The sequence below is a fragment of the Alligator mississippiensis genome, chromosome 3 (genome assembly GCF_030867095.1).
Source record: "Alligator mississippiensis isolate rAllMis1 chromosome 3, rAllMis1, whole genome shotgun sequence".
In the NCBI taxonomy this organism is placed as follows: domain Eukaryota; kingdom Metazoa; phylum Chordata; order Crocodylia; family Alligatoridae; genus Alligator; species Alligator mississippiensis.
In genome coordinates, this window is record NC_081826.1 from 166036706 (window position 1) to 166051567 (window position 14862).

Consider the following 14862-nt stretch of genomic DNA (forward strand, 5'->3'; position numbering starts at 1 on the left):
GCTGACAGCTGCCTACAGGCAACAGAGGGAGGCATGCTCACCCTCCACTCAGTGGCACGGGGGTCCCTGGGCTTCGTCCGGGGTAGAGGGCATGGAGGCGCTCCCCAGGCAGGACAGAGGCAGGGGGGAGCAGGGCTCATGAGCTGCTGGCGGATGATGGTGCCAGCAGCGTACCCCACCTCCCCAGCTGGGTCGGTGTGGGCGAACGCACAGTGTCCCTTGCCCTGTCCTGAGCACCGAGACCTTGTGCTGCAGCGACTCTGGGAAGGGTTCAGAGAATTCTGCGCCATGCCAACCAAGTGCTGAGTTTTGGCTGAAACAGCTTTCTCCTGTGCAGCTGTGGGGCTCCAGTCCACTGGTGGGATTGGTGGGGAGGCGACACAGCTCAGCCTGGCACAGGAACCTGGTGCCCCACAGCTGCACAGGAGAAAGCTGTTTCAGCCAAAACTGGATGCTGGCTTAATGCAAGGGAAAATCCTCCTCTGAACCCTTCCCGGAGCTTCTGAAACCTTCTTAACTGCTGTCACTGTGTATCAATCCCTGCAGCACAGGGTCCCAGGCTCAGGATCGGGCAGGGACACTCTGTGCTCCTCCTGACCCGGCCTGGAATGCAGGTTCCTCCTAGGGGAGAAGGGCGGGGGAGGAATTTTCCGAGCCCATCCCCGAACCACTGTAGTGCAAGGCCCCAGGCCTCTGGGAACTCTGTGCTCCCCTGACCTGGGCCAGGAATGTGGGGTGTGCCACTGGCACTACCTGCCCCCAGAAGCTCACAGGCCCCACTTCTGTCCTGCCTCACTAGGTGCTTGGCTGTAGCAGCTATGCTGTGGCTCCCTGAGAGGGGGATGGTGGGGCTAGCGGGCCCTGTGAAACCCCCTGGGATACTGGCAGATAGCAACCTACCTTGAGTCACAAGTGGACCTGGCACTAACATTTGATAGGACCAGTCCAACCTAGCTCGAGTAAGTCTGATACTACCACATAGGATCCAGGTCTATCTTAGACCTGGATCTGTCATTTCGAAACCAATCTATGTGTCTCAAATTTTTGTTTTGTTACAGGTATGGACTAGTTTCCAACCACCTAAAAAAAGTGCGATGTCGGCACCTAGCCATTAGGTTTAAAAAACCCCCCAAAGCACTGTGAAGGCTAGAATTTAGAGGTTTGCTTTTGGGAATCAGCTTGTAGGTAAAGTAGATATTGCATTAAAACAATGGTCCAGGGCAACGGCAAGGGTTAATTGATTTCTAAAAGCCTGTTTGTGACAAAGCTTCCTTCCAGGCCCACTGTGTCTGACACAGGCAAGCAGCAAACAGACACACAGGCTGGGACACTGAAGACATGTACCGCACTGTTCCATAACAGAGATAAGGGACTCTGAAGCATTGGCACCAGGTCACAGTGCCCACTGCAGAGCCCTTGAGATTTCCGATTTTGGTAAACAGACCAAATTAGGAAGACACCAGAAAGAACTAAATTAAAATGTGTACATGTGATGGGTTTGTGAAACAAAGGAACATGCTGACAGGACAAGCGTGGACAGTATGATGACCACAGAGAGACCAGTCAACAGTGTTCAGAGATGAAAAGTCATCAGGGGAGGAAAAGAATACAAAAGAAGGGATTTCAGAGCAGCAAAGGGTCCCTGAGGGGGGAACCCAATGACACCATGGACAGAGGGCACACCACCAGCCTACCTCACCCACCCCACAGGGGGAGGCTGGGCTTCAGCCTTCAACCTCCAGGCTGCTGAAATCTGACATTTAAGAAAGAACCTTAGAGTGAAACTCATGTACTGGCCAGATGTATCTCGATTCTTTGAACCCTGGGACTAGTAGATATAGCATTGTTTGCATTATTCTTATCTGCTATCACTATCAATAAATTTGCCCTATTATTGAATGGAGAGGTCGTGGTCAGTTTGAGAGTTTTAGGTCTGCCTGGAACAAGGTATCTGGGTCATAAATCCAGTGCCAACACACTCAGAAATGTGGAAATGTGTGACTGAAAACCTATTATACTTTTGCCTAAAAACAAATATCTCTTTTTACATCCTTATTCTTTACCTGGTAAAACACTACATAAAATTAACTAGATTTTTAAATATAACCTTTATACAGTAAAGCTATGGTGCACAGCTTAATACACCTAGTTCTGACATCATTGTTATTGGTTTTACATTGATCTACTTCTGTTGACTCCAGTGGAGTTTCTTCTGGCATGTCAGAGATCAAAATCCAAACAGTAATTTTCAGATCTAGTCCAATTTAAAAACTCGGCATGATCTACTCAACAAGCCAAGTTTGAAGAAAAATGTGAATATTTGAAATGAAAAGGACTAAAGTTTGGGAGGCTATGATGCTTGAGGTCACCTAGAGCTTGAAATGATGCCAGGTCTGAGAATTGGAAAGCTTAATGTTCTAAATTACAATAACTTTGAATTTCATTAAGAAATTGACTATGTTGAGACACCACAGCAGTGGTTCTTGACCTTTTTTAGATTCAAGACATCCCTTGGAAAATGCCAAGGGAATGCAAGTTTTTCACTCCTTTTTTTACTACAAAAAATAGTAGCACAATTCTTCTGTTGAAAAGAACTTAGAAAGATCACAGGAGGTCAGAATGTTTTTAACACTATGGATTCCTGTTTGAAATCTTTGGGTTTATCTTGTGAATCATGTTTGCACACCTAACAGTGCTAATATTGTGGGACACTGTGTGGCACCTTGGTTGAGAGTCATTGCACTATAGTTTGCAATGCCTATTATATTTAAGCTACAGGACTTAATTATTGAACCTTGGCTTGTAAATATAAATACTAGTGAGACTTAAAAAAATCAGGCCAAATCAGAATATTGGTATGTATTCCTGATTTTTTCAAATTTACATGTGTATTTGTCAATTTAATTCTTCATTTTTCAAAAAGAATTTGGACCTGCTAGTGGTTTGGGGAGGAGAGGTTGTCTTTATAATATATATGTTATCCACATACATACATATATAACAGCACACAGACTAAAATCTAGAAAGTGTTCTGCTTCCTGCTAGCAAATTAGTAGTTAGTTTCAATAATTAAAAAAAAAAACTTGCCAAAGAAGTCTTCCATACCAGCTACAGGAAGTAAACCCAAAGGCAGATTTCTATTTTCTTTGTCAATATGTATTTTGCATTGACAAATGACTGAATTAATTTGAAGGAATTTTACTGCTTTGAAAATAAAACTTTGATAGCTTTTACATGTAATTTGAATGGGAAGGGCCTGATTCACTGCTACATTATTCCAATTGCATGCCATACAAGCCATTCAATAGTAGACCTAATTTCAGCAGCAGTAGAACAGTGGTGACTGAAATGTATAGAGCACCAGTCTGGTTTTACATTTCATGTATCTATGTATAACAAACACTTGTTACTTATACAAGTGACTGATTTACAACATCAACTACCTCATGGCGAATGATACAGATAAGTGCATTTTGACTAGTTGTAAATTGATTTGTTTCAGTGGCCCAAAAAAAGGAAAAAAAAAGAAAATAACAAACCTCTGATGACAAGGTGGATCTCACATGTCCTGTTATTTCCTGATGGGTCTGTGGCAATGTAATGAACTGTAGTTTCTCCTTTGGGAAAAAGATCTCCAGGTGAGTGACTTCTGGTGATAGTCAGTGCAGCCCCTGGAGTAGTTAAACAAAGCAAACAAAAGAAAAAAAAAAGCTCTCTCTGTTAACACCTTAATAGTTAAAAGCATACAGCAACCTTCCCTACTGGGGCTGAGTATACAATACACAACTTGGGGCTGTTAATATTCTCAGGAAAATAAATTCTAGCACAGTAAATTCTTGATAAAGCAGTAGCATCTCTTCAAAACAGTACACTGCTAAAATCCCTTGGTCTCAAAGGGTGACAGGAGAACCATTTGGATCACCCCAACCTTCAGCTGCTTTGTATATACCTGAGGTGCATTCTCTTACCTGAGTTGTCTGAAAACTGTGGCTCCTCCCACATTGCTCTGTACTCATTTGCGGATACCTGAATCGGAGGTGGAGATCTGCATCTATCAAGTGCAGGGGCTTCTACATCTAGAGGATTGCAAAATATGGTACGAAATTTGAACACAGGACAGCTGTCAAGACTAAATACAAGTATAGAAAGCAAACATGACTTGGTGACATGAAGACTGGGTGAAGTTCCACATCAGTATATGAGGATATATATGTGTGTGCAGTTTTGAAAGGAGGCTGCTGCAAATCTGCCAAAATAATGAAATGGCAGGATTGTAATGAAGGCACCAATGGGATGGAACAGTAAGCTGGGGAAGGATAAATCTTAAACCCTTCTGCTTACTGCTTTGTCTACCACAGACTTATTCTTGGGCCTTCTTCACATGTGTAAAATACCTTGCAACTTACTTAGTTCTTTATTTTGCCTCTGAGGTTGGCCCACTGTTAGTCATTTATAAATACCTTCCACAAGCAAAAGGCCCTTGGTTCAAGCTATATGAACAGCTATTTCAGAACCTGCAACAACTGAATTATGTTTCAAGGAATAAATGACCTAACTGACTTAACTCACAAATTCAACCCACACGTTTAGAAGAACAACTCTCACACGAGTCATGGACAAAGGAATTGGGCTTACTTGCATTCACTGGATTTGGGATCCCTAAAATACTACACTGGAACATATAACATCTGCTTTACACACAATAAAATGTCACTCAGGGCCCTGGCACACATTACATTTAGGATACAATTAAGGTATTCATTCAGCCATAAATAGTAACCCATCACAAGTCAGAGCAAATTTATGGCATGATGATATAGCAAATGCACCACAAAGGTATTCCAAATGTCATGTGTAACATCTTTGTGGCTTGTTAGTATCATGCCTGAAACACTGATGCTCAGCTGATCAGTGAGACTGGGCTGGAGGCAGCACCTAGTTCTGGACCAAGTGCCTCCATCCAGTTTCTGGAGGTAGATGGCAGGGGGAGAGGAGCACTGTGAGCCTGACATCAAGGCTGCACTCCTGTCCTTTAAAAAGTAGGCATGCAGCTGGGAGCCCCAGTTAGACACCTAAAAGCAAGTGTTTAAGTTCCTGGAAGTATCAGCTGAGGGGCTGAGGGCTCCCTGCCTCCCAATTGTAGGTGCTGCTTTATAGTGCAGAGCACAGGCAACTGAAGAGCCATGAGATCCTAGATCCCCAGTTGCCCATTCTCCACACTGAAGGCCCTCTTCAGATGGTCTGCAAATGTACTTTTTAAAATTTCCTGGGGTGTTTGGATCCAGACAGTGTGGACAGGCTACTGGGTCTCTGGCTCTCAGTGCCCAGGGAGCTTTATAAAGAGTGCTGAGGGACCTCTATAAAGCTCTTTATACAGAGAGCTCCCCCACTGGGATCTTTAAATCCTGTGCCAGGCAGCTGTGGCTGGGCTATGAAGTGTGGGGGACCAGAGGCTCCTGGCAAGGTTTAAAGCCCCCAGCAGGGGAAGACCTTTGGCTCCCCTCCCACCCCTACCAGAAGCCTCCTATCCCATTCAACTGGCAGTCTGGCCAGAGGGGCTAGTGCAAGGTTTTGGCAATCAGCTGATTGTCACCCAGTCCAGAAAGCCCCAGTCTCAAACTGGATCCAGGGCTATCCCACCCAGGGCCAGCAATCAGCTGACTGTCAGCTCACCACACTGGGAACTCAAACTGGTCCTGGTGTAGTCTGGGCCTGGGGCTGAAAATCATCTGATTATCAGCTCTGGCCTCAGTCTGCAGCAGAGCTGGTTCAAGTTCCCGGTGTGGTCCCGGGGGCAGAGGTGGACAATCAACTGATTGTTGGTCCCAGCTGTGGTTCTGGGCTCCCTCTGTGCCAGCAAGTAGTATTAGAATCTGATCCCTGATCCAAACAGTAGTGCCTCCTGCCATACATGGGTGGCATGGCAGGAAGCACAATTGTTGGGTTCAGAGATCAGATCCCACTTTTCTGTTAAATGAACATGTGCCTTAATTATCATTACATTATCACTGCTAAACTTATACCATTGAGTTCTAACTGCTTAACAACACTATCACCAACAAAATGAACACAAAACGCATCAGCCAGATAGCTAGTTAAATAAGGGATGAACTGTAATTCAGGAGAAACTTCACTTGAAATTAGTGGCATTGTTTTGGTGTTTATTTTGACTTAAAGGAGAATGAGGCTCAGTCAAACATTCTCTAGTAGACATCAATAAAGAAGGCATCACTACGTGCCCAACTTCATGCTTGTTTTTTCAAAACCATCATAACATTACATGCTTACTAATGTGTTTTAAACGCAATTATTTCTTTAAAATCCAGGCAGAAGGCAGTGTAGCTGGCGCTTCGGAAACTAAAATTTTCTGAGAGGCACGAGCTTTCATAGGCAGTAGCTTACTTTGTCAGATGCTATGAAAGGACTCATAGAAAGAAGGGATTTAAAAGAAAGGGTTTAAAGGACTCTGACAAGCATAATTTCCTCATATGAAACCAAGAAGTGAAAGTGTTCCATCATTGCTAAACTTCAACTAACAAAGCAGAAAACCATCTCTCTGCTTTATGCGGCAACAACACTGGCAAGGAATTAATAACCCAAAACAAGGATTCAAGAATATTTACTCAGATAATGCACATTTGCTTTAGTTCCTTCAGCTGTATTCATGATTCATTTCACTGTATGAACTTGCTAAAGAGTGAATTTTTGTTCTAAAGACTGTTCAATAAAAGATAGAGAATGTCAATACTTAAGCAAACCAGTATTTGCAAGTTTTATTTCTAAAGAAATGTGTGGGTGTCCTTAAAGCTCTCCGTGACATTGGCAGTCTTTCAGTCAGGAAAAAAATGCCAAGAAAATACAGCAATACAACTAGCTAGTGTTGTCCATGTTTTGTTATATTAAATTTACTTTTTTGCAACTTGAAGGGAAGCCCCCAATTCTGAACGAACAATGCCTCTATAACCAACCTGCATAAAATATTTAAAAGCAACAGCCACATGTTGGGCAGAGTATGGCCCCAATTCAGCAGGATTCACAAGCATGTGTCTCCCTTGAAGTGTGTGAACTGAACAAGACTATTCACATGTGCAAAATTAAGTGCATGCTTCAACGTCCTGTTGGAATGGAGCCTCTCTCTGCACAAATGAGATCATTTTATCATTGCTGGAATCCTTCCCATATGTCTCTGAATATCACTTACCAATAACTTTGACAATGAACGTACAGCTTGCCTCATTGCCAGATGTGTCGACTGCTGTGTACGTGATAGAAACCTCTCCAATTGTGAAAAGATATGGTGGTATAAAAGCTGGAGTAACATGAATGGAGAGCTGGTAAAGGAGAAGATACTATTACTTAAAATCAAGCCTGGTTAGTTGCAATGGTATTTATGTTTTAGGACATAGGCACATAAAACTAATCCTTTAAAATTAAGGCCTACAAATTCAGATGAATCTGATCCTCATTTACTCTAGGGATGCTGTATCACTGGCAGCTTACAGGAGCTCTGAAGTGGGAGCATGTTACATTTACACCCACCTTGAGGATGCTTTACATGGTCGGAACTGTGTAGAGGGACCTTGGCATAAATGAGAATTGAACTAAATCACTTGTATTCACATGACATGGGAAGCATTGTTTTCCCAAACCAGAGCTGTAAATTGGGGAGTATTACTCGTGGGAGCAAACTGTTATTGGAATCTTGCACAGACCTCCCACTGCCTTCTGTTGATATCGCTGGTCTGTATCTGAAACCTGAATGTAGTAAAAAATTGGATTCTATTTCTTTTAAAATGCTGGTGTGAATTTTTACTTATCACGGTGCACCCTCTTTAAGCCCCAAAGAGTTATGATTAGGTTTATTTCCTGCGGCTTAGGAGATCAAGCTTAATACGCTGCTTTATATTTCAAGAACTCCTTCTCAGAAATTAGCTGAACAAGAGTTTATGTACTTAAACACTGTACTGGGTATCCTGTGAGCAAATACACCTAACAAGCAGGAAAAGTCTGAATTCTGCAGATACTCAGCATTCAACAGATATTTTTATTGATGCTTATCAAGAAACAAGGAAATCCAATGGCTTTGAGGAAGACTAAAACAGCTAGCTAAGAAAGGATTGCATCAAATGAAGCACATAGATTTTAGCTTGCCTCATCTCCAGAGTTATCCTTGGCTGTTGGAATTTGCCAGCTAATATTAGCAGAGTTCTGATGTTCCAGAGTTGTGGCCTCTATATTGTCTGGACATATGATTTGAGGAGCTTCAGTATCTGACTCAGAAAAAGACATAAACCAGTCATGTAAGTGAGATAACAGCCATAAAAACTCTACGACAGGTAGGCAGCTTGCTGCAACCACTGTTCTTCATATCTAATAGTAACACCCTGTTATTTCCTTGTGCTCCTCTTGTTTGTTTGCTTTAATATCCATTTGTCCACATTCTTATACTTACACTGTAATCTCTCCAGGACAGGAACCCTCTTAGGTACATTTTGTACAGCACTTCTTAAACTGAGCCCTGGCTTCAAAGTGTTGCCATATGACAAATAATAAATAATAATAAATCAATGGTTTGTCTTCTCTTACAATAACACATTCATTTATGAATTAAAAGGCTACTGTATTCTTCTGTTCTTTGACCCAAGTGTAATCTATATACATTCATACCAAATATTTCTGTCCTTTAAAATATATTTTTTTCCTGTGATGGCATACTGACATTGAGCAACAGCACAGTGGGTCTAACACCATGTTGGGCCAGGGTCTATGACAGTCTCGTAAGTAAAGGAGCTCTGACTAAACTGCCAATGCAATTTTCCATAGCTGTTCCTTAAAGTAATTTCTGAGACTAAACAAAAGCATCACCTATGACAAATTGAGTCCTGTACTTATATAAGTGACAATAGCTGAGAGGCTTTAGTGAGCCACTGTGTAACTAACACTGAGTGCAACACACATGGCACAGCCAACAACAATTAAACCTTAAATTTCTTTGACAATGTAAGGCACTTTATTATTCCCTGACATGGAGCCTCTTCAAACATCATGGTAGGATTTTTTTTTATTACTGTAGTGCTGTTTGATAAATGGGCTCCAGTCTCACTAGACAAGGACAACAGAATTCAACTCGCAGCCCTTCTATGCCCAGGAGACTCCAAAGCAACATATGAACTGATTCTACTTACAAATTTATAGATATAGATCTACAGCAAAGACATAACTCTGGCAATTAAAACTCCATAATAACAACTGCAAAAACAATAACCACAATCTCCTTTGCCTTCCTCTGAACCCATGCTGATGACACATATATATAAAGTATGCTCTTTTAAACATATTCCAGTTGTGATTCATGCTCCCCAGACTACAGACTTTCTGTTGTAGCAAGTTCCAGTTAACAGTGAAAATCTGAAAAAGGGGTCATAACAACCAGAAAGAAAACTGATTATTTTAAATAGGTCAAATCTTTTGGCTGAAGAATAAACAATAAAGAGAACTAAAGCAGGGACATGTTTTCATAACATGTAGCTGATCGCAACTGCATTCATTATTACTAGAAGGCATAGCCTTTAAAGACTCTCGTTATTTTAGGCTCTTATATCACTGCTAGTCATGGCACCCTCCACATGCTTGGTCCCAGTGTACAGTGCTTCATCTTGATCCAACCAGCTTGGCCTGTAGCCTCATGAGGTGATCCTGTTAGATGTTACTAGCTCTGCCCAGCCCACATTTGCAGGGAAGACTTCTCAGAGGCAGACAAGCAGCTGCTGGTTCAGTAGGTAGCACTGTTCCTTCTGAGATAACATTGAATCAGACCATGGTGCAAGGAAGCATCGTGCTGTTAGCTGTGCTATGTTTAAAGAAAAAAGCAAAACTGAACTCCTAATCACTTTGCAGTCATTCAGGATCAAAGATCCCATGTTGATTTCTGTAGTGATGTAGCTGACATGATTTAGTTTTCTTTATTGTTTATCTTACAAGTGCAGCACAGAATATAAAAGAACCTTTGCCTGCCTGTATGTTGTGAGAGCCTCCATTTGGAGACCCTCAGTTCCAGCTGCAGACAGACATTGTTCCATGGGACAGACAGATATACATTGTGCTTTCTCAGAGACTTTACCTTTGCTTAATTTCAGATTAAGGAAGAAAGCAAAGTCATTCAATCTTAAACTTTGTACTGTATGTTTATTAAAGAAAAATCTAAAGTTTTTCAAAGAGCTAGGTGTTTATGTAGATCCTCGGCTGAAAACAAACTTAATGTAATCACATTCTGTCTGCCTAAACTCTCCATACAGTTTTGCCCAAATGTCACATGTTGCACTGTTAACTCTTAGCCTTGTGCAATATTGCTGTGTGATGTTAAATAGGGGTAGTGCTCAACCCCAGAGATAGCTCAGGAAATAAATAGCCCATGGCAGCTGGTAGAGCAATAGAAGTTTTCTTTCATAACACAGAATTGGTAGGAGATCTAGAAATCCATGACATTCCGTTGAGGATGAAACTCAATAAGATCAATTGATCAATATTTGATCTCCAATCTTAAATTTCCAATTTGTCTTCAGCTAAGGCTTTCAATCATCACAAACCCAAACAAAACAGGGACATCTAAGAAGGGTCTCAAGAGAGCTTACTGCCAGTGAGGAACATCATATATATGTACCTGAACAAGCTTTCGAAGACCGAAATTTTTGTTATAAACTATTAAATATTAAATTACATAATATTAAGTGCTAAAATTCTACAGTTAAGCAGTGATAATAGAACCAGTGACTTTTAAAGTCTGTTTTATTTGCTCTATCTGCCAGGTTCAAGCACACCTTTATATGATTATCTTGTATTCCTTTTCTTTTCAATCCCACAAATACTTGTAAATGGAAATTATTGTTCAGGTCTTTACCTTTACAAAAAGCCTTCTGGACATCTTCACTCCATGTCCCAGAAGAAATGCACCTTAGTTCTTCTCTAGCTCCAGACAAGACAAAGCCATGAGGACAGTTCAATTGGCACATGGTTCCATATTTAGCTGGTTCCTGTCCACAATTCGATGGATGCACCATCACATCCTTTGGTTTCTGGAAAACAGGGCAGTGCACCTCTAGAAGAAGAAAGTACACAAACATCACATGGCATACACACATAAAAATACATATCCCAAAACACCAGAAAATAACGACATATCAGAATGTAAAGGAAGGAAAAAAGAATATGAACATTATTCTAAAATTCACTAAAATACAGCCCAATTGATTATTGCCACTAATAAGATAACTTTCAATCAGCCTGCATGGAGAATAATGTGTTTCAGGTGGGCTAGAAAATCTTATTAAAGATATTCTCCTCTTTGTAGTGAGGTCCTACTATCAAAGACACAAAGCAGGCGTATCTACGTTGCCATACTTTAGTACTTCCTTTTCAAAGTACTAAAGCATGGCACAGTATGGGTGGTTACTGCACCGTGCACGCAGCTAGATTTCGCCACTACATCACCGTAGCAGCGCCGCTACAATGACATAGCTGGTGATCATGTGTAGACGCACATGATCACTAAGTCTCTGTAGCATGCCATATGGCAACGTAGCGTGTCACTGCATCACCAAAGGGCAATGTGTAAGATGCACCCATAAAACCCAGACTGAGATTTAAAATGGATTCTGTGTAGTTCAGGGGCCAGATCCATCTAAGTTCTTATAGTTACAGGAATTTGTTTTTCTTTTCCAGTAAATCACAACCTTTGGCAGGAGGTGAACTAGACTTGGCTCTTTTTCACAATACCACCACGGCTTGCTTGTGTCAAACCAAAGCTCTGTACACAAAATTATTTTTTGCTCTGTTGAGCAGTTTGCTTACTACTCACTACAAAGTACCTCTTATACAATTTCACTGAATGAGAACAACATATGAACAAACATGTCACAGATCTCATTATATGCTCAACAGTCACCTGGGGTTTATGAAATGGTTCATTACAGTTCATGAATTTATAAGTGAACTCCGACACAGATTCAAATGAAACTAGGCTGATATATCATCTTACTTAAACCTAGTGTGCAAACTAAGACTCAGAGACCCATACATGCTGAAAAGAAATACTTACTCATTCCTATGAAATGTTAAACATTGAGATTAGCAAGTACTAGCTATAGATTTGTACTGCTCTATAATTTACCTCCATGTCACGAAATATATATTATTAGGGATACTCAAAAATACTCATGTTTGAACACAATTTTCATCAAAATGTTAATATTCCCAAAAATATATAATAGGAGGAACTTTTTCATAAGCATTTTAATCTTGATTTTAACTAGCCACATTTCTGACTTGGAGAAATGCATATTATTTTTATTATACAGTTCTGGGAATAAAAAAGGAGGATAAAAGTAGGATAGCAAATTTATACAGTTCATGTACTTCTAATAATATACCTTGTAAAGCTAATATGCCTATAGGAGCCAGCATCTCAGGAAAATTCTGGGAATTATATAGACATTCCTTATAACAAATGCTAAGATCCATTAGAGATTACAAAAAAACTCTTAATTTCAAAGCTATTCAGAAAAGAAGATGGAAGTCTCCAGGAATCATGTTAAGACTGAAGCCAGAGTGACTACTATTTATTTGGTAGATGGAAGAACACAAATACTCAGTGACCAAAAGAATCCTCCTAGGGAACAGTATTCAGGAAAGGAAAGCTTATGAATATTAAATACAGAGGACACGCAGAGTGGCTAAGCAAATAAAAGGATGTCCAGGCTGTAAGAAAAGTCTGATGGCACAGGAAGGGTTCTGATTCAAAATCCAACAGTCAAACACATGCATTAGCAAAGTTGGGTCCTTGAAAAGCTCTGGCATTTCTACAAAAACATGTTTTCAATATATAATCAAAGCATTATAAACATTTCCTGCCCTTTAAACTCTTGATATGCAAAAACATGACTAGACTCTAAAATAATTAATATATCACTGCTTCCTATCTCACTGTCATTTCAACAGTCTGCAGAGCCTTTAAGTGCTTATATGTTTGCTTTAGACAGAGTAGTTTTCTGCCATGGAACTTAAAAATATCTCCATTAGTGAAAACTTAGTTCATGTCTGGATGCCTCATTATAGGAATGTTATCAGCAAAGTTCAGAGAGCTCAGGGAACAGCAACAAAAATGGTCAGGTAGAAGAGATTAGAAGACATGTTGGACAGAAGACAAAAAAAAAAAAAGAACACGACAGCAGTGTGATGAGGGCTGTAAACACAAAGATGACAAGAACTAGCTAGAGTGGTACAGGGGTAAACATAGGAATAATGAGAAGGAACTAAGAGAGTGGAAATTTAGGCTGAATCCCAAGGAAAAAAATGTGGAGGACATTTCCAGAGAAGTGATGATAGTCTCGCTACTTGGGACATTTACCGCTAGAGCGAATAGAAAGGGTAAACCACAATCCTGCAGTACCAGAGAATAGTATGGATGGCCTAACTGATCTTTTCATCATCAGTTTCAGTAATTCTATGCACCATCTTTTCTCAATAGACCTGATCCTCAGTTGTCATAGCTCCATTCAACTGAGCTACAATCATTCACACAGGTTGACAATCTGTCTTAGTAAGTCTGGGTATACAATAGTGTAACTGGGAGCAGAATTTAGTCTTCTGAGTCTACTTACAATAATGTGAAGAAATATAAAATAACCTTGCAGTGTATGGGTCAGAATTTGATGTCATTTATACCAGTTAGTAGAGATCCAGGGTTAAAATACTTCAGAGAGAGAGAGCAGAATCCCACCTCATTTGTAAAATAAAAAGGTAGCAAGTAAAGTTGATTGTGATCAATTAAGCACACTATACAATTCATAAACAAGGAAGTGAATTTCAAGAAAATGGACAAAAGACAACACTGCAGAATACATTATTAAACTTTCTCTCTCAACCCCCATCTTTTGCTTGCTAAACCCAATAACTTGAAGGATGAAACAAATTTTAAAAGGATACGCTGCTTCTTTCAACACTAGATGACATCAGTGCCCTTGGCATAAATGCCAACTAATCTGGCACTTGTCTTGTAAAGAGTAATTAGCCATGATAATCTGAATTCAGGTAAAAGGCAGGACAGATCTGCACCTTACAGACAAGTGATTCTCAACCAGGGTGCCACTGCACCCTGGGGTACTTGGGATCCTTTAAAAAGTCTGAGTGCCCCACTGTGCCTCACAATGTTAGCACTCTTAGGTGTTCAAACATGATTCGCAAAATAGTCTGAGATTTCAAATAGGAATTCACAGCATTAGGTACATTCTAACCTGTTGTAACCCAAGTTCTTTGCAACAGAATAATTGTTCTATTGTTTTTTCTGTAGTCAAAAATGAGTGAAGACTAAGAGCTGGCATTTTCCAAGGGGTGCTTCAACTCTAAGAAGGGGTGCTTCAAGTCTACAAAGGTTGAGAATCACTCTTATAGAATAAGTAAAGCAGAGATGAATACAGCGAGGAGGCTAACATTTGACAATATCCATTCAACCTAATATGCTGGCGATAAGCTATCCATCAGTGGAATACAATTAACACTTTTTTTTTTTTTTGCAAATGAGATAAATTCCAAAATCTCTCTCTCCCCTTGTAAAGTAATGTACTCCAAGGCAATTTTTACAAAGAGCATCTTCAACAAAAGTTACTTAACTAAAATACACATAACAAGTGCTTGCATGCACTTCTGCCTCATGCAAAAAGGCTAATGGATTCAACAGGTGATGTAATTTAGGGTAGAGCCGGATGTTCATTTGTAGCGATACAAAGTGTCTCAGCATCTTCTGGCACTAGGAAAACATGGCACTATGGAGGCATACAGACATTCATTCCCCTTGGCCAGAGAGCTATG

General features: G+C 40.5%; 1 protein-coding gene across 4 annotated transcripts in view; it reads right to left on the reverse strand.

The window, feature by feature from the left end:
* The window catches only part of SVEP1 (sushi, von Willebrand factor type A, EGF and pentraxin domain containing 1), a 182694-nt gene that overhangs the window by 97949 nt on the left and 69883 nt on the right, over positions 1-14862 (reverse strand). For all 4 annotated transcript variants that reach the window (XM_059724628.1, XM_059724630.1, XM_059724629.1 and 1 more), the window contains exons 7-11: positions 10898-11095; positions 8152-8270; positions 7202-7331; positions 3969-4076; positions 3540-3671 (exon numbers count right to left, since the gene is read on the reverse strand). In XM_059724628.1, coding sequence (XP_059580611.1) covers positions 3540-3671; positions 3969-4076; positions 7202-7331; positions 8152-8270; positions 10898-11095 — 687 coding nt within the window. The remainder of the gene's footprint in view (positions 1-3539; positions 3672-3968; positions 4077-7201; positions 7332-8151; positions 8271-10897; positions 11096-14862) is intronic.